A 17,932-nucleotide genomic window follows, 5' to 3' on the forward strand; every position below is an offset into this window, starting at 1 on the left:
CACACACACTCAGTACAGGCAGCCTGAGAAGACGAGGAAAAGTGGAAAAAGGAAGAACTTGAGAGGAGATGGATGAAGTGGGAGGAGATGGAAGTGGAGACGAGGAGGCAGGAAATGAAAGGGGAAAAAGGGGGCGTGGCCGTCCTGGAGAGGGTGAAGGAAGTGGGCAACACTGAGAAGGACTGGAGAGAGAGAGAGAGAGAGAGAGAAGGAGGTAAAGGAGGTGAAGGAGAGTTGTTTTTGTCCTGTGAAGGAGGATAAGGTCAGAATAATGAGAAAGTAGAAGAACGAGCACAAAGGAGGTGAAGAGAGAGAGAGAGAGAACAAGAGCGTCTTTGATTGGTGAGTCTGTGTTTTCGGGGTTCGACTACGTCTGCCTGTATCCATGTGTGCAGAACCATGTGCAACAGTGCCACCTGGCTGTGAGCGGCGGAGTCTCCTCTGCACGTGTGGAGTTTATGACTCTGTCAGTGTTTATTAAGACTTTTATTTAATTTATATAATATGTTAATGTTTAATCAGGATATCGGCTGCTGTTGCTTTGTTCGTAAAGTGCTTTATAAATAAAGTTGGATTGGATTGAATTGGACTCGATTGACCCCTGACCCCTTTGGTCGAAACGGATGAATTAAAACAAAGAAAGAATATAGAAAATACAACTTTTAAGTAAATATAAGGATGAAGAGCTGGAGTCGGTGATGTTTAAAGACAGAATTGTGCTTTTGTTGTCATAAATTTGCATAAAATACTGTTTTAATATTCGCTGTTGGGATAAAATCCTCGATAAATTGAGTTGTGTGTCATAGTTTATGCTTCTTTGTGTGTGTGTGTGTGTGTGTGTGTGTGTGTGTGTGTGTGTGTGTGTGTGTGTGTCAGTGGGATGTTTGAAGCCGTTTCTGCCAAAAGTTGTTTATTTCCAGTGTGTGAGTGTGAAAGTGAGACGACAGGAAGTGGAGGTGATGCTGTAGCACCTCAGGGGTCACAGTGTGTGTGTGTGTGTGTGTGTGTGTGTGTGTGAGGTGTGAACGGCCTGAGCTGAAGTCAAACGTCTGTGAAAATCAGTTCAGGATCAAATGGATCTGTTTTTCATGTTAAAACTGAGGTAAAAAAAGCTTATTTTGGTGAAATGTTGATGTAAAAATTTAGTTTCTGAAACTTTGTGGATTTGCAATTCATGATAAAACTACTAAAACGTGCATTTATACAGTAGATTTTTAGATTTTTAGATTCATAATCTACTGTCTTTTCGTTCATATGTGTCGATTATTCCGCAAAATGTGCACAAATGTGACTGAAAGTGATGTTACAAAGACGTTGCTGTTGACGTAACACGTTAATAACGTAACAAATGACGTTTTTAAAAGTAGCAAAACGATAAGAACGTTACTGCTTGTTACTTAAAATTGTTACACAGTGTTGTCATGCTAGGAAAAGTGGTTGCTAACATTAAAAAAATGACATTTATAAAAATGTACTGTCACTAACACATAAATAGTTTAATTTAAGTGGAAAAAGTAGATTTTTAAATGAATAAAATTCCTTTTTTACATTTTCTCCAGTGATTTTTATCCCATTAATGGAAATTCACCACAAATAAAATCACATATTGTCCCATTTGTATCATTCACTGCTTTATGGAAGTGTTTATCCCTCTGTTTTTTAACTATTCTTAGTTTTTTGTGCAGATCTAATTGCTCTTTTGTGCCGATTCTGATCTTTTTGAATGAATACATCATAGTTTCTCTGGGATTATTGTCATAAAACCACGTCATCGGGGGTTATTTCTGCCGTGTCAGACCTTTCACCTCCCGCGGCGCCAAACGGTCGTCGCAGCTTCTGTTTGTTCCTGAACGCCTCGATGCCCAACATGCTCGGATGTTCTTAACGCCAAGCTGTGTTTGTTTCCTCCACCTCCTCCTCCTGCAGGAGACTCCAGTGAATTAGACGAGCTCCATCACTCGGCGCGTCCCTACATCCCCCGCCGGAGTGAACCGTCCTACGCCGGGACGACCCCCTCGCCAACGGCCACCACGGAGAGCACACAGCAGACTCACCCTCACCTGAGCCATCCTCCCCCAGAGGACCCGCTGGGAACTCTGCCGGACAACTGGGAGATGGCCTACACCGAGAACGGGGAGGTCTACTTTATAGAGTGAGTATATACGACCGTTCAAAAGATGCTCTACGCTCTTAGAAATAAGGGTTCCAAAAGGGTTCTTCTACAAGGGCTGATGTTCTTCCTGGTTCTGAAAAACCCTTTTCCCGAAAAAAAGTTTTTTTTAAGGGTTCTTGGTGACACTAATGGTTCCACTAAGAACCATTTTGATCCAAAAAACGGTTCTTACTTGTAAATTCTCTTGTAAATCACCTTGTTATTGGTGCTAGCTTGGCTAACTTTAGCTGTAGTCTGTTAGCTTTTGTTTTACTGTAAATTTGGCCTGTTAGCTTACCTCGCATGTGCTAGCTTGGCCAACTTTAGCTGCAGCCTGTTTGTTGATTCACATCCGTCCTCATGCTAGCTTACTTCATATAGCAAGCAGCCTATTCATACATTTTAACATTTGTTTTCAATGAGTGGTCAGTTCACGACGTATATTTTATGCTAGCGTAGTTTACAGGCCACAGTTTGGCTAACTAGCCTTAGCTTAGCCTTTTTACTTTCACCAAGCATCATTTTGGTTCCAGTAAGAACCATTTTGATCCAGAGAACCCCTTTAAAACCACTTTCCTAAATAAAGGGTTTTAAAAGGGTTCTTGGTGGAACCCTCCAAAAGGGTTCTCCTGAGGACAAGCCGAAGAACCTTTTATGGTTCTACTCGGCACATTAATTTCTAAGAGTGGACCTCATCTTTCCTCAAAGATCTTTATATGGAGATCCACTAATATTTGGGAAAGTGAGGTCCTTGACTAAGGTACTACTTACTCCAACGCCACGTTAAGCACATTTTGAAGTGATTTTACACGTATAAAAACACACTAATGAGTAGTTTATTCAGTTTCTGCTACTAATCCCCTGCTAAATGTTGCTTTAAAGATGACAAAAGAAGTTTCCAAGACATAAAGAGACAAAAACAACTACATTTTGACCTTTTTTGGTGAAAATATACACGTTAAACACTCACAGATGGATTTTTACTTACATCATGACTATGTTAAAGGTCACTATTGCTAATAAATGTGTTTAGTTTTGTAAATTTTTGCGTACGTTATTTTTCCTCAAAGCTCTTTATATGAAGATCCACTTTTAAAATGCTCCTATTTGGGAAAGTGAGGCCCTCGACTAAAGTACCACTTGTTCCAAGGCCACGTAAAGTAAATAATGTTGATTTTAAAGAGATTTTACACTTATAAAAACATACTGATGAGTAGTTTATTCAGTTTCTGTTGCTTTAAAGATGACAAAAGGTCACTACTTCACATTATGAAATGTGATGTTTCTATAGTTACTGCCTAATATTAATTAAATCTACTGTCTACAGACAAAAAAACTACTAAATTTTTGCATGTTTTGGTGAAAATATACACGTTAAACACTCGCAGATAGATTTTACTTGTGTCTCGCTGATGTTAAAGGTCGCTATTTCTAATAAATGTGTAAAAACTCAAATTTTTAACACACAGAAAATCCAACTTTTCGCTTGTAAATCACCTTATTATTGGTGCTAGCTTGGCTAACTTTAGCTGTAGTCTGTTAGCTTTTGTTTTACAGGAAATTTGGTCAGTTCACGTACTCCGGTATATACTTGCGTTAGCTTACCTCACACGTGCTAGCTTGGCCAACTTTAGCTGCAGCCTGTTTTTTTTTATTGTTGATTCACATCCGTCCTCATGCTAGCTCACTTCATACAGCAAGTGCTAGCTCGACTTCTTTAGCTGAAGCAGCCTGTTCTTACATTTTAACGTTTGTTTTTAACGAGTGGTCAGTTCACGACGTATATTTTATGCTAGCTTAGCTTACAGGCCACAGTTTGGCTAACTAGCCTTAGCTTAGCCTTTTTTAATTTTGTCTCGCTGCAGAGTTGTAGATTATTTTGTCCAAAAACCACGACCGTTTATATCTAGATTTTGCACAAAACGTGTACAAATATGAATGTAATGAAAGAGGGAACGAATAAACTAATGGTACAAATATGTCGCTAATGATGCGAGATGTTAATAACGTGAAAAAACTACTCAAGATGAATTATTCATTGTTACCAAAAATTGCAACAACAACAAAAAAGTGCTGTAATGTTAGGAAAACATTTAGCTAACATTTTTAAAAAATGACGTGCATTAATAAAACATGTTACTCTGGATAAATATTATTATTTTTTAATTATGAAATGAAATATGTCTGTTTTCAGTGGTTTTTCAGTTGTTTTTAGTGTTTTTATTACGCAACTGTGTTTTCATGTCAAATAATTCACATTAAACCAAACTACTGTTAAGCAAAGTTATGTATTTATATATATATACATATCTATATATCTATATATTGTCACTATAACTCCAGGTAATATTATTATTATTATTAATATTATTCTTGTATTCTCTGTTTTAGCCACAACACAAAAACCACTTCCTGGATTGACCCTCGTGTCCTGGACAAACCTCAGAAACCCCTGGAAGAATGTGAAGATGATGGTACGTCCCGGCCAGAGCAGGATTATACCACGTTTATGCTTAATATCCTCTAAAACGGTCACCTCGTCACTTTTTGACTAACATGAGTAAAGTCGCACCACCTGACGTCGTAGTGTACGTCCCACACACACGTTTGTGCTTCATCCATAGTGAGGACCATCATTAATATAATACATTCTTAGCCCCTTATATTAACTTTAACCATCAGAACCAGGTCTTAGACCCCAAAAGCCCTTTAAATGTGTGTGTTAACATGGATTGTGACTCGAGGTTGAATCCATGACTTGGTTAACTCTTGCCACCTAGTGGCCTCCTGGTGTCATTGCACTGTACTGACTCTCAGGCCTGTTCTGTGTCTCCTGAGCAGAGGGCGTCCACACAGAGGAGCTGGACAATGACCTTGGTAAGAACCTTATCTTTTTTTTTATAATACTCTTTTACTCTTTTACTTTATTAACAATGTCAGAAAAATATAAATATATGTATATATATCAGGTTTTTTGTCTCTTTTTCACCAACTTCCCCCAAAAAAGTTAAAAATTAAATTTTCTGTGGATTCACATCCATGAAAGATGAATTTTATATATATATATATATATGTATATATATATATATATATATATATATATATATACATATATATATATATATAAATATACTATTTTGATTAATTGATTAATTAATTAAATTATTAATCATAACTTTGATTCAACAACAACATAAGAAGATGAAGATGTGTAAATGTATAAACACACTCACACACACAGGATGTCCATATAAGGAGTTGTGTGTTATTCCCATGGTCATTCACTAATAACCCTAATAACTCTTCAGGCCTGAGCGATATCTCTTTTATTATAATATAATATATAACATAATAATCTAAATTTAATCAATAATATAAATAATTGCTGTTAGTGTTATTATATATAATCATTTTTTGTGTATTTCACCTATTTAATATAGCAAATCTGATGGTTTATCAATGACAATATCCAAAATCTAAGTCTCATGTCACGTTATAGATCTAATAATGATATATTACTCTCTTCTAATGTGGCTTTAAGAGGAAAAATGTCAAATTATTATTTGATGTAATTCGAGTACAAACGCAAGGTAATCACAGGCGAGGACAGCGGAAAAGCTTCACGAGTCGACTTTTGACCTTTAGAAAAACCCTGAAATCACTTTAACGTGTTGGAAAAAGGGTGAAATATGAGTGTTTTTGCGTCTTTACAGCAGGTAAGCAGACGAACTGACGCCTGCAGCAAACAAAAGAAGTCAATAACGCAGAGAAAAACCAGGTTACGCAGCTGCTGCTGCTGCTGCTGTCGCGTTCACATCATCAGATCAGATCACACGAGTCATAAAACAGCTCGATAATTATCGATCAGCAGAGTCCAATACAGGTGAGCAAAGAAATGTGATTAACTTCAAAGGAGGAGGAGGAGGAGGAGGAGGAGTTGAGTTTACTCAGGAGAAATCAATCACAAGTCTGTCTGACTTCAACAAATTCAACAAATTTATTAGCTTTTAGCTATTTTAGCTATTTTATTAGCATTTAGCTATTTATATATATATATTTATGTATACACATATAGACGTATACATTATATTTATTAGTTTTGAGCTATTTTAGCTTTTTTTAAGCAATGTATTAGCTTTTAGCTATATATATATATATATGTATACATATACATTATATTTATTAGCTTTGAGCTATTTTAGCTTTTTAAGCAATGTATTAGCTTTGAGCTATTTTATCTTCTTTTTTAACTATTTTATTAGCGTTTAGCCATTTTAGATATTGTATTCGCTTTTAGCTATTTTAGCTTGTTTTTTTTAAAGATATTTTTTAATTTTTTTTAGCTATTTTATTAGCATTGAGCTTTTTTAGCTTTTTTTTTAGCATTTTATTAGCTTTTAGCTATTTTAGCTTTTTTAAGCTAAAATAAGTTTTGAACCTTCAAATGTATCGCAGATAACGCGTTTTTGCCACTTTGCATCACCGTAATCGCGTAATATTTCCAACGATTTCTCAAAGCTGAGAAGTTGCACGTTAAAGCCAACGTGTGGTTATTACGGTAATTTGACTCGCGCCGTTGCAGGAAGCCGGCACATCTGCGTTTTTGTCGCCACCAAGCGAATGTGACTTTAAACATGTTTTATACTGCTCAAATTACACAATTTAACGCGCAAGGTGTTCATGTACAACTACAGTGTTTTCAGTGAACCGTAAATAACTAACATATTTTGAAAAGTAATTCTGAAAGAATTGGCCCTTTTATGGTTAAAATAAGCATGGGTTAAATTGCATTTTACCTGACGTACATTCTGTATTTTCTATCGTTGGAGTCACAGAGACACAGTCAGAGTGAGACGAGGCTTTATTTATGATAATGAGGGTAAAGTGTCGTGTCTGAGTGACTCATTCATTCATTCAGGACCACAAATGTTATCATTTACATCCATGAGGAAGCAGCTGATGAACACACACACACACACACACACACACACACACACCTGATGAGTTATCATTAGCACTTATGAGCGGTGATAACATTTCCCGCTCGCCGTTAACGACACTCACTTCTTCTCTAATTTACTCCGGTGGAAACTTGTGGTAACCACTGATGACTAAATTTACATAATCCTGCCGTTATTTTTAAATGAGTTGTGAACGGGGAAAGTGATAAACGCCCGCCGCGTTTTCACCGTCCTGTCGTAGATCGTAGGGTTTCCACGGGTCCTTGAAAGTTCAAGACCCTTCAAAGACATGCCCAGATAGTGCCCTAAATCGACATGGGTCATTGAAAGTGCTTGAATTTTGTGCAGGAAAGAAGTGAAGTTGATATTTGGGCAAATGTCCCCTGCCATCGATGTTCATGGGTCCTTGAAATCCTTGAAAAAAGTTCAAGGTCATTGAAATCCTTGAAGAAAGTTTTTGAAAATTGCTTCCTAAATAGACATGGGTCATTGAAAGTGCTTGAATTTTGTGCAGGAAAGAAGTGAAGTTAATATTTAGGCAAATGACACATGCCATCGATGGTCATGGGTCCTTGAAATCCTTGAAAAAAGTTCAAGGTCATTGAAATCCTTGAAGAAAGTTTTTGAAAATTGCTTCCTAAATAGACATGGGTCATTGAAAGTGCTTGAATTTTGTGCAAGAAAGAAGTAAAGTTGATATTTAGGCAAATGTCTCCTGCCATTGATGTTCGTGGGTCCTTGAAATCCTTGAAAAAAGTTCAAGGCCCTTGAATTTTTTGGAAAATTGCCCTTAAAAGACATGGGTCATTGAAAGTGCTTGAATTTTGTGCAGGAAAGAAGTGAAGTTGATATTTAGGCAAATGTCTCCTGTCATCGATGTTCATGGGTCCTTGAAATCCTTGAAAAAAGTTCAAGGCCCTTGAAAGTTTTTGAAAATTGCCCTTAAAAGACAGTAGTCATTGAAAGTGCTTGAATTTGGTGTAAGAAAGACGTGAAGTTGATATTTAGGCAAGTGACTCCTGCCATCGATGTTCATGGGTCCTTGAATGCCTTGAAAAAGGTTCAAGGCCCTTGAAAGTTTTTGAAAATTGCTCCCTAAATAGACACGGGTCATTGAAAGTGCTTGAATTTGGTCCAAGAAAGAAGTGAAGTTGATATTTAGGTAAATGTCTCCCTGAGCTAGCCGAGCTATGACGGATACGAGATGCATTCAATGACACCTGGTAAATCCTCACGTTTTTATGGTATCCTACAGCGTGTAGCGTTTAGAGGAGCAGCTTTGAGATGCATTCAAGGAACATTTTCAGTTTCTTTGACTGACCAATCAATGCAGTCATTGGAGGAAGAAAGTTTAGCTTTTATTCTTGGAATCATTGAACATTTTACGGTTTTCTTTGTCTTTTTTTAATAAAATAACAAATAGTCACACTAATGGATCAAACCAATAATTACTAAAGGTTAAATCCTCACACTCTCTTCTCTTTATTCTATTTTTTCCTCTGCAGAGCTTCCACCAGGATGGGAGAAAATAGACGATCCAGTGTACGGGGTCTACTACGTTGAGTAAGTGTCGCTCCAGGACGATGATTAAATATTTCCAGAGACAAAAACAAAACAGAGAGAATTCTCTCACTTTTAGCATCAATTAAAGCTGCTGCTGTTCTACTGTGAGACACACAGTCACAGTCACAAGGGCCTTGAACGCCTCAAACGGAGGCCATTTTGTTTGTGTCATCATCGCCGCAGCGTGAAATCATGTGATGAACCTGCGCCTCGGCATTAATATGAATGCACTTCATGCATTTTAGATGTTGTTCAAAGCAGCACTGACTGCCTTAAATCTTCTGTTTGTCTCTGGTTTCTATTTTAGATTTTTTTTCGCTATTTTATTAGCTTTTAGCTATTTTAGCTTTTTTTTTTTTTTTTTTAGCAGGTTATTAGCATTTAGCTATTTTTATTAGCTTTTAGCTATTTTAGCTTTTTTCAGAAATGTATTAGCTTTTAGCTATTTTAGCTTTTTTTTTTTGAAATGTTAGCTTTTTCATTAGCTTTTAGCTATTTTAGCTCCTTTATTAGCTTTTAGCTATTTTAGCTCTTTTAGCTATTTTATTAGCGTATAGCTGTTTTAGATGTGTATATATAGTGACATATATATTATATTTATTAGCGTTTAGCTATTTTTGTTTTTTTAGAAATGTATTAGCCTTTAGCTATTTTAGCTTCTTTTTTTAGCTATTTTAGCTTTTTTATTAGCGTTTAGCTATTTTAGCTTTTTTAGTAGCTTTTAGCTATTTTATTAGCATTTAGCTATATTTATAGAAATATTGTCATATATATATTATATTTATTACCTTTTAGCTATTTTAGATTCTTTTTAAGCTATTTTAGCTATTTTATTAGTGTTTAGCTTTTTTAGCTATTTTATTAGCATTTAGCTATATATACATATATATTGTCATATATATTATATTTATTAGCTTTTAGCTTTTTTAGATTCTTTTTCAAGCTATTTTAGCTTCTTTTTTTTTTAGCGTTTAGCTCTTTTAGCTATATATATACATATATACATACAATTTCAGTTATTTGCTGTATACATTGGGGATTTTTCAGGTTTCTCTGAATGAAGCCGTCAAACAGAAAGTGATTAATTTGACTCTGTCAGGACGTCCATGGATGAATGTTTGTGTATTGATGTCTCTGTTATCTCCTCTGGGTCCTCCCTCCCTCTCCTCCCTGCTCCTCTTTCTCCCTCCGGCTTCTTCTTATTTACCTTCTTTTTTCCCCCTTCCATCCTCACTTTTGTGGGTGCGTTTCTTTGTATCTGTGCTCTCGCTGCTCCTCATCCTCACCCTCCTCCTCATCATCATCCTCTTCTCCCCACAGTCATATCAACAGGAAGACCCAGTACGAGCATCCAGTGCTGGAGGCCAAGAAGCGCCGGCAGCTGGATCAGCAGCAGCCGCCGGCGCCGCCTCAGCCCCAGAGCCAGCAGCCACCAGAAGGTGAGCGCTACATCCGAGGTTTGTTCACCAGCCCTCGCCAAGGGCGTCATTCTCTTTATTTCTTCTTCTCATGTATGTGAGTCTGAGTCTGTGTGTGTGTGTTTGCCTATGACTCGATTTCTGCTGCTGCTGCTGCTGCTGCTGCGTTATGATTTGCTAAGTGCTCTTCCATAAAGGCATAACTATTATTTGCGGGCTGTGACGTGCAGACCCTTTTTTCAAGTTAATTTCTGGGTCGGTTTTTTTTCTTCCCCTTCCCGTTACGTTCAGACACTTGTCGACGGTAATGACTTGAGAGCTTTTTTTTTTCTCAAGGAGAAAAAACAGGTGAGTTGTTTTTTTCCCGCCAAGACCGGCGCCGGCTAATTTGCGACACTTGAAACTAATGACGGAGCGTTTTCTTTCACTTCTTGTGGGAAAACTCGACCTTGAATTTAAACAGAAACCTTTTCATTTGACTCTTAGTTTAAATGTCTGTAACATATGTTACAAATGCAGCGATTAGCGTTAGCATTCTGGAGCAACCTCACCAACCACGACATAGGATTCTAAAGAGGCTGCTAACCATTGATGACACTTTTATCGCATTTGTTTCGCATTAAATCAGTCGTACACTTACGCTGTTAGCGTTGTTGACGGCTAACGGTTAAAGTTCCGCATCCGTGAGTTTTCCGACTTCTCTAGTTAACTGAAACTTTAGTGAACGTCCCACTTCCGACTTAACTACTTCTGATGGAAAAATGGAACGCAGCATAATCGCCGCTAACCGCCGCCGTCAACGTTAAACGCATGACGCGTTTCCATGACGACTGACCGGGAAAAAAGACGTGTGACGTCATGTTTACGTGACTCCCGATTTGTTAAAATGAATCTCTAAAGTAACGCTAAACTGCTCCGGTTCAACTGTAGGCACTAACCAGCGCTAAGGAGCTAACGGAGCTAACTGGTAAACAGTGCTTGGACTCTGGTGCCGTGGCACGTAAACATGAGGTGGAAACGGGTCATGCGTTGACGTGCGTTAACGGCGTCAATGTTAACGCACGCCGCGACTGACCGGGAAAAAGACGTGTGTGATGTCATGTTTACGTGAATCCCGATTTGTTAAAATTCGTTTGTAAAGTAACGCTAAACTTAAACTAAACAGAGCCACACAGATGCGGTTCGACCGTAGGCGCGCTAAAGGCGCTAACGTAGCTAACCGGTAAACGGGGGCCTAGACTCCGGTGCCGCGGCACGTCAACATGCCGCCACGCGCGTCCTTTTTTCCGGTCAGTCGTGATGGAAACACGACACGTGTTAGCGTGTGCGTTAACAGCATCAACGTTAACGCGCGGCGCGTTTCCATGGCGACTGACCGGGAAAAAGACGCGCGTGACGTCATGTTTGCGTGACTCCCGATTTGTTAAAAACAGAGGCACACGTACGCCGGTTTTTTGTTAGCGCTTGCTCTTTGCGTTTAATAAACAGATCGCTCCGGTTCGACCGTAGGCACGCTAATGGCGCTAAAGGAGCTAACGCGGCTAACTGGTAAACGGGGGTCTAGACTCCGGTGCCGCGGCACGCAAACATGACGTCACGCGCGTCTTTTTCCGGTCAGTCGTGATGGAAACACGACACGTGTTAGCGTGCGGTAACAGCATCAACGTTAGCGCGTTAGTAAACGGGGGTCTAGACTCCGGTGCCGCGGCACGTAAACATGACGTCACGCGCGTCTTTTTACGGTCAGTCGTCACGGAAACGTTAGCGCCGTTAACCGTCGTTAGCGTGCTAACGTTCCCAGCGCCAGAAAAACAAAAACAAGAATCCCCACCCTCGCTTAATTCTCCCTCTCGCACCGAACGTTGTGCTGGACCAAAGGTCGCCCGCCAACAAAAGTCGGCTTTTTTCCAGCCTCCGCTGTGTCTCTCGTGACCCTCGCGCAATCACACGGACGACGTCCCGCAGAGAGATTAATTGTTAAACGCCGAGCTCGCGTGGGAACTCGGGCCTTATCGCGCTCCGCCTTCTGCTCAGTCAGCAGAAATCATTGGATTCCCCCCTCGATTTACCCGCCGACTTGACTCGGCGTCCGAGAGCTTAGTCTCTCTTCACAAAAAACAGAACCGCTCGATACCAATATCAAGCGGCGTTTTCAGCCCGTTCGTTTCACCTCTGCATCGATTGCGCCGCGCGGTTCTGTTGTGTTCTGTGAAGAATATTAATGAAGGTTGTGCTCCGATCGACGCCGTGACGCCGTAACAAGGCGATTAATCAAAGAGAGAGAGGGGGGAGACGGTGACGACGACGGTGACGGCGGCGGCCGCTATGAGCAAATGTTATATTTAACGGCGTAAAAGCGATCCATGAAAATTTATACGACCCGTTCACAGTCGAACACGTCGTTCCTCGTGAAAATTAAAACGCTGCTTTCGCTTCGTCTCCATGGTGACGTTAAGGCGGAGTGGATTTTTTTCTGAAAGGCAGAGTGAAAAACACGACTTTGAAGCACGAGATATCGGATAAATCCACTGGAAGCCCTCGACCCCCCCCCCCCCCCCCCCCAATTCTCAAAAAGACAAAATTGGTAGTCCCAGTATTCAAAGAAAGTGTGCCTTTATGAGCCAATCAGTGTTTAAAGTCCAATTTTAGTCAGACTAAGATAATAATTCAGGTTTCTTAATGTCATACAAACATGTTAGCCCAAATAAGAACAAGCTAGCCTTAGTCGGACTAACCTACCTGGATAATGATCAATTCATAGTCTGATTGCTCCTGCATGTATACACTTAGTCAGACTGGAGTTGGACTTCTGCACATTTATCCCTCTTTAGACCCTTTTAGACCCTCTCTAGACCCTCTTTAGACCATTTTTCGTCCTTCTTTAGACCCTCTCTAGTCCCTCTTTAGACCCTCTTTAGTCCTTCTTTAGTCCTTTAGTCCTTTTTTAGACCCTCTTTAGTCCTTCTTTAGTCCTTTAGTCCCTCTTTAGACCCTCTTTAGTCCTTTTTTAGACCCTCTTTAGTCCTTCTTTAGTCCTTTAGTCCCCCTATAGACCCTCTTTAGTCCTTCTTTAGACCCTCTTTAGTCCTTCTTTAGTCCCTCTATAGACCCTCTTTAGTCCCTCTATACTCCCTCTTTAGACCATCTTTAGTCCTTCTTTAGTCCTTCTTTAGTCCTTTAGTCCCTCTTTACTCCCTCTTTACTCCTTCTTTACTCCCTTTTAGTCCCTCTTAAGACCCTCTTTAGTTCCTCTTTAGTTCCTCTTTAGTTCCTCTTTAGTTCCTCTTTAGACCCTTTCTAGACTCTCTTTAGTCCCTCTTTAGACCCTTTCTAGACTCTCTCTAGTCCCTCTTTAGACCCTCTTTAATCCCTGTTTAGTCCCTTTAATCCCTCTTTACTCCCTCTTTGTCCCTCTTTAGTCCCTCTTTACTCCCTCTTTACTCCCTCTTTAGACCCTCTTTAATCCCTGTTTAGTCCCTTTAGTCCCTCTTTACTCCCTCTTTAGTCCCTCTTTAGTCCCACATACAAAGGGTCACCTGTTTGCGTCCCGTCCAGAGAACATGTGGCTGTTTCTTGTTGTTGCAGAATGGATCGAGGACTCCACCATGGCCGGAGCTCCTCTGGCCAGCTACGCTGCCAACCACCAGGAGACGTACAGGGACCCTCAGACCGGCCCCCCGGTGCCCAACGCCATGGGACAGAAACGTACGTTTACTACACCTGAGACACTGAAAAATACTGTGTCCGTTGTGTTGTCTCACCTGACTACGGTGGCCCTGTAGCTCAAAACAACACCATCACAAATAGCAAAACAAGTGTTTCCAGTGGCCACTCACAGAATCATCTCTTTCTCTGTAATTTCTTTCTTTTCCACCCAATTTCTGGATCAAATAATGGCCTGATTTCACTCGTCACACACACACACACACACACACACACACACACACACACACACACACACACACACACACACACACACACACACACACACACACACACAGCAGCTTGTCTAATTAGTGCAGCCAGGACAGAATGAACTGTCTCTCCCTCTCATTCTCTCTTACTCTGTCAGCCTTCTTCTTCTTCTTCTTCTTCTTCTTCTTCTTCTTCTTCTTCTTCTTCTTCTTCTTCTTCTTCTTCTTCTTCTTCTCATCGATCTCTTGATTTTATCGCTCGCACTCGCACATCTTTCTTTTCTCTCTTGTCTTTCTCGTCTCGTCCTCTCACGACTCACTTCTTAATCCTGTCCGTCCACCTGTCCTCCTGTCCTCGTCATTCACCTGTCCTCATTCATCTGTCCTCCTCATTCACTTGTCCTCATCATTCGCATGTCCTCATCCATTCACCTGTCCTCTTAATTCACCTGTCCTCCTCATTCACTTGTCCTCATCATTCGCATGTCCTCTTTAGTCACCTGTCCTCTTCATTCGCCTGTCCTCATCATTTGCATGTCCTCATCCATTCACCTGTCCTCTTTATTCACCTGTCCTCTTTATTCACCTGTCCTCTTTATTCACTTGTCCTTATTCATTCACCTGTCCTCCTCATTCATTCACCTGTCCCCATCATTCACCTGTCCTCCTCATTCACCTGTCCTCTTTATTCACTTGTCCTCATTCATTCACCTGTCCTCCTCATTCATTCACCTGTCCTCATCATTCACTTGTCCTTATTCATTCACCTGTCCTCCTCATTCATTCACCTGTCCCCATCATTCACCTGTCCTCCTCATTCACCTGTCCTCTTTATTCACTTGTCCTCATTCATTCACCTGTCCTCCTCATTCATTCATTCACCTGTCCTCATCATTCACCTGTCCTCCTCATTCATTCACCTGTCCTCCTTATTCATTCACCTGTCCTCATCATTCACCTGTGCTCCTCATTCATTCACCTGTCCTCATCATTCACTTGTCCTCATTCATTCACCTGTGCTCCTCATGCATTCATCTGTCCTCCTCATTCATTCACCTGTCCTCCTCATTCATTCACCTGTCCTCATCATTCACTTGTCCTTATTCATTCACCTGTCCTCCTCATTCATTCATCTGTCCTCCTCATTCATTCACCTGTCCTCATCATTCACTTGTCCTTATTCATTCACCTGTCCTCCTCATTCATTCATCTGTCCTCCTCATTCGTTCACCTGTCCTCATCATTCACTTGTCCTCCTCATTCACCTGTCCTCTTTATTCACTTGTCCTCATCATTTACCTGTCACCAAACAAGGTGCAGTAACCATTACTGAGCCTCGAAGTGAAACGACAAATCTCTACATTAACGTATTGAACGATGTTTTTGCTCAAACAGCAGCTAAAAGCTCCATAATTCACTTTTGTCCTCTAACGTTGTTATGTCGTAGTCGTCTGAAATACGATTTGTGTTTGCAGGAGGGAAACCTTTCTTCACCCGGAACCGCTCCGAGCTGAAGGGGATGTTCATCAACACCAAGCTGAAAAAGAGTCGCAGAGGGTTCGGCTTCACCGTCGTCGGCGGCGACGAACCCGACGAGTTCCTGCAGATAAAGAGCCTGGTCCTGGACGGACCGGCCGCCCTCGACGGCAAGATGGAGACGGGTTAGTGACCATGTTTTAAAAAGTCTGAATCATTTTGTGATGTCTTAAATGCTTGAGACAAATGGTTTCCCACTTGACAAGTGAAGGTAGTAACGTTTAAACGTTATCTCACAAGCTTAACAAGGGTTCCTTTTTAAGAGCTTGAAGCGACAGGATGTGAAAGTCGAGGCACGGAAGCCTCATTAAACTGATTCACAGAGTTAGAAGACGGGATTCAGCTCAACGCTCATTAAGATAGAGTTGAATTTATATCTTTTAGTTGTTGAGTAGTTGCCGACGGCTTAACTCTATTACCTCCATCTCCCAGGTGACGTGATTGTGAGCGTCAACGACACGTGTGTGCTCGGCTACACCCACGCCCAAGTCGTGAAGATCTTCCAGTCGATCCCCATCGGCTCCATGGTCAACCTGGAGCTGTGCCGCGGCTACCCGCTGCCCTTCGACCCCGACGACCCCAACACCAGCTTGGTTACCTCAGTGGCTATCCTCGAAAACAAAGAGCCCATCATCGTCAACGGCCAGGAGGCGACCAACAGCTACGACTCGCCGTCCAGCCGCGGCGGTCACAACAACAACGGCTCGGCGAACGGCGCGCCGCCTCTCAACGGCCTCCCGCGGGGCCACAGCCCCACCGGCGAGGTGGCGTCCGACACCTCCTCGCAACACGGCTACCCCAGCGACGTGGTCACGCTGGCCTCGTCCATCGCCACGCAACCGGAGCTGATCACCGTGCACATGGAGAAAGGGGACAAGGGCTTCGGCTTCACCATCGCCGACAGTCCCGGCGGCGGCGGCCAGCGAGTGAAGCAGATCGTGGACTACCTGCGATGCCGCGGCCTCAAGGAGGGCGACATCATCGTGGAGGTGAACAAGAGGAACGTGCAGAGCATGTCTCACAACCAGGTGGTCGACCTGCTGAGCAAGTGTCCCAAAGGCAGCGAGGTCACCATGCTGGTGCAGAGAGGTGAGTCCAGACCAGTCCGTCCTTTTGCGTCTCTGTTGTGTCGATACATACACTATATGGACAAAGGTGTTGGGGTGTCTGAGCCTTGCGGCAATAGGGATCGCGTGGAAGGGTTCAGTATAGTATGGTAGGAATAGTAGCAAAATAACTGGCCTTATAAGTTTTTGGTACCCTTTCTTTGGGTTACCAGAGTAATGGTACGATACAGTATGAGTGGAGCTAGACCCAAGACAGTCGGCTGATTGGGCGGCAGAAAGCGCCAAGGTGTTTCTGCAACGTCTGCAGACGTCTTGACAGCCACAAACCGAACAGCGCACACCTGGCCTACCAAGAAAGGTACTGTTCTCAGTCGACCCTCCCAAACCGTACCAAACTGTACCACGATGGAAACGATTGAGCCAAAGGTTGCCCAATGGGATTGAGCAGCAGTCAAGTTCGTCCACACTGAACTCAAAGTCATACCATGTCTTTGTAGTCCTTGCTTTGTCCACTGGGGACACAGTTATGTTGAGACAGAGAAGGGCCTTCCTCAATCTGTTGCCCCAAAGTTGTCCAAAAGGTCTTGGTATGCTGAGGATTGTCCTTCAGGGTCCTTCTACAAGGGCTGAGGTTCTACCTGGAACCATTTGCTTCTGAAAAACCCTTTCCCCGAAGAAAGGGTTTTTCAAGGGTTCTTGGTAACATTAATGGTTCCAGTAAGAACCATTTTGATCCAGAGAACCCTTTAAAACCCCTCTCCCGAATAAGGAGTTTTGAAAGGGTTGTGTATGGGTTTATTTCTAAGAGTGTGTAGAACCCAAAGCCTGATTTAAACACCTGAATACTTTTGTCCGTATCGTGTTTGTCGTTTGTATCTTCGGTTCCTAAAGTGCAAGGAACGTCGGTCTGTTCTTCAAACAAAGGCTTCAAAGTTGGCAGGTGTGTGTGTGCGTGTGCAGTGTCGACGTTGGCAGCGTTGGAAAGCGATATCGGTAGAAATGCGTCGCGTATACAAAGCAGGCGCCGACGGATATTCCATTCATCTGACTGTTCGGCGCGACAGGCTTCAAAGTCGGCAGGTGGCTCTCCTCAAATGCAACCGGCGCTTCCACTCCGCTCTGAAAATGTACAGAAAGCAGCGGCGCTAGTTGTAAATAACGAAGGCAGATGGAGATGAGGAGGAGGAGGAGGAAGGCGGCGGGAGAAACAGGTGTCGAGTTAAATAGCAGTTTGTGATTTATGTGCCCATATGTTGAAAGTACTGCAAAAAAAAAAAAAAAAACACACACAAACCTTTTCCCCATGAATCTGCCCCGATGC

General features: G+C 41.8%; 1 protein-coding gene across 1 annotated transcript in view; it reads left to right on the forward strand.

The window, feature by feature from the left end:
* Window positions 1-17,932, forward strand: part of magi1b (membrane associated guanylate kinase, WW and PDZ domain containing 1b) — a gene marked incomplete at both ends in the record, with an annotated part of 165,268 nt that overhangs the window by 92,561 nt on the left and 54,775 nt on the right. The window contains 8 exons of the mRNA XM_083908072.1: window positions 1,927-2,152; window positions 4,544-4,626; window positions 4,994-5,029; window positions 8,619-8,676; window positions 9,997-10,133; window positions 13,680-13,799; window positions 15,484-15,669; window positions 15,977-16,633. Of these exons, the coding sequence (XP_083764198.1) occupies window positions 1,927-2,152; window positions 4,544-4,626; window positions 4,994-5,029; window positions 8,619-8,676; window positions 9,997-10,133; window positions 13,680-13,799; window positions 15,484-15,669; window positions 15,977-16,633 (1,503 nt within the window). The remainder of the gene's footprint in view (window positions 1-1,926; window positions 2,153-4,543; window positions 4,627-4,993; window positions 5,030-8,618; window positions 8,677-9,996; window positions 10,134-13,679; window positions 13,800-15,483; window positions 15,670-15,976; window positions 16,634-17,932) is intronic.

This window comes from Microchirus variegatus, assembly GCF_963457635.1.
Source record: "Microchirus variegatus genome assembly, chromosome: 21".
NCBI lineage: Eukaryota > Metazoa > Chordata > Actinopteri > Pleuronectiformes > Soleidae > Microchirus > Microchirus variegatus.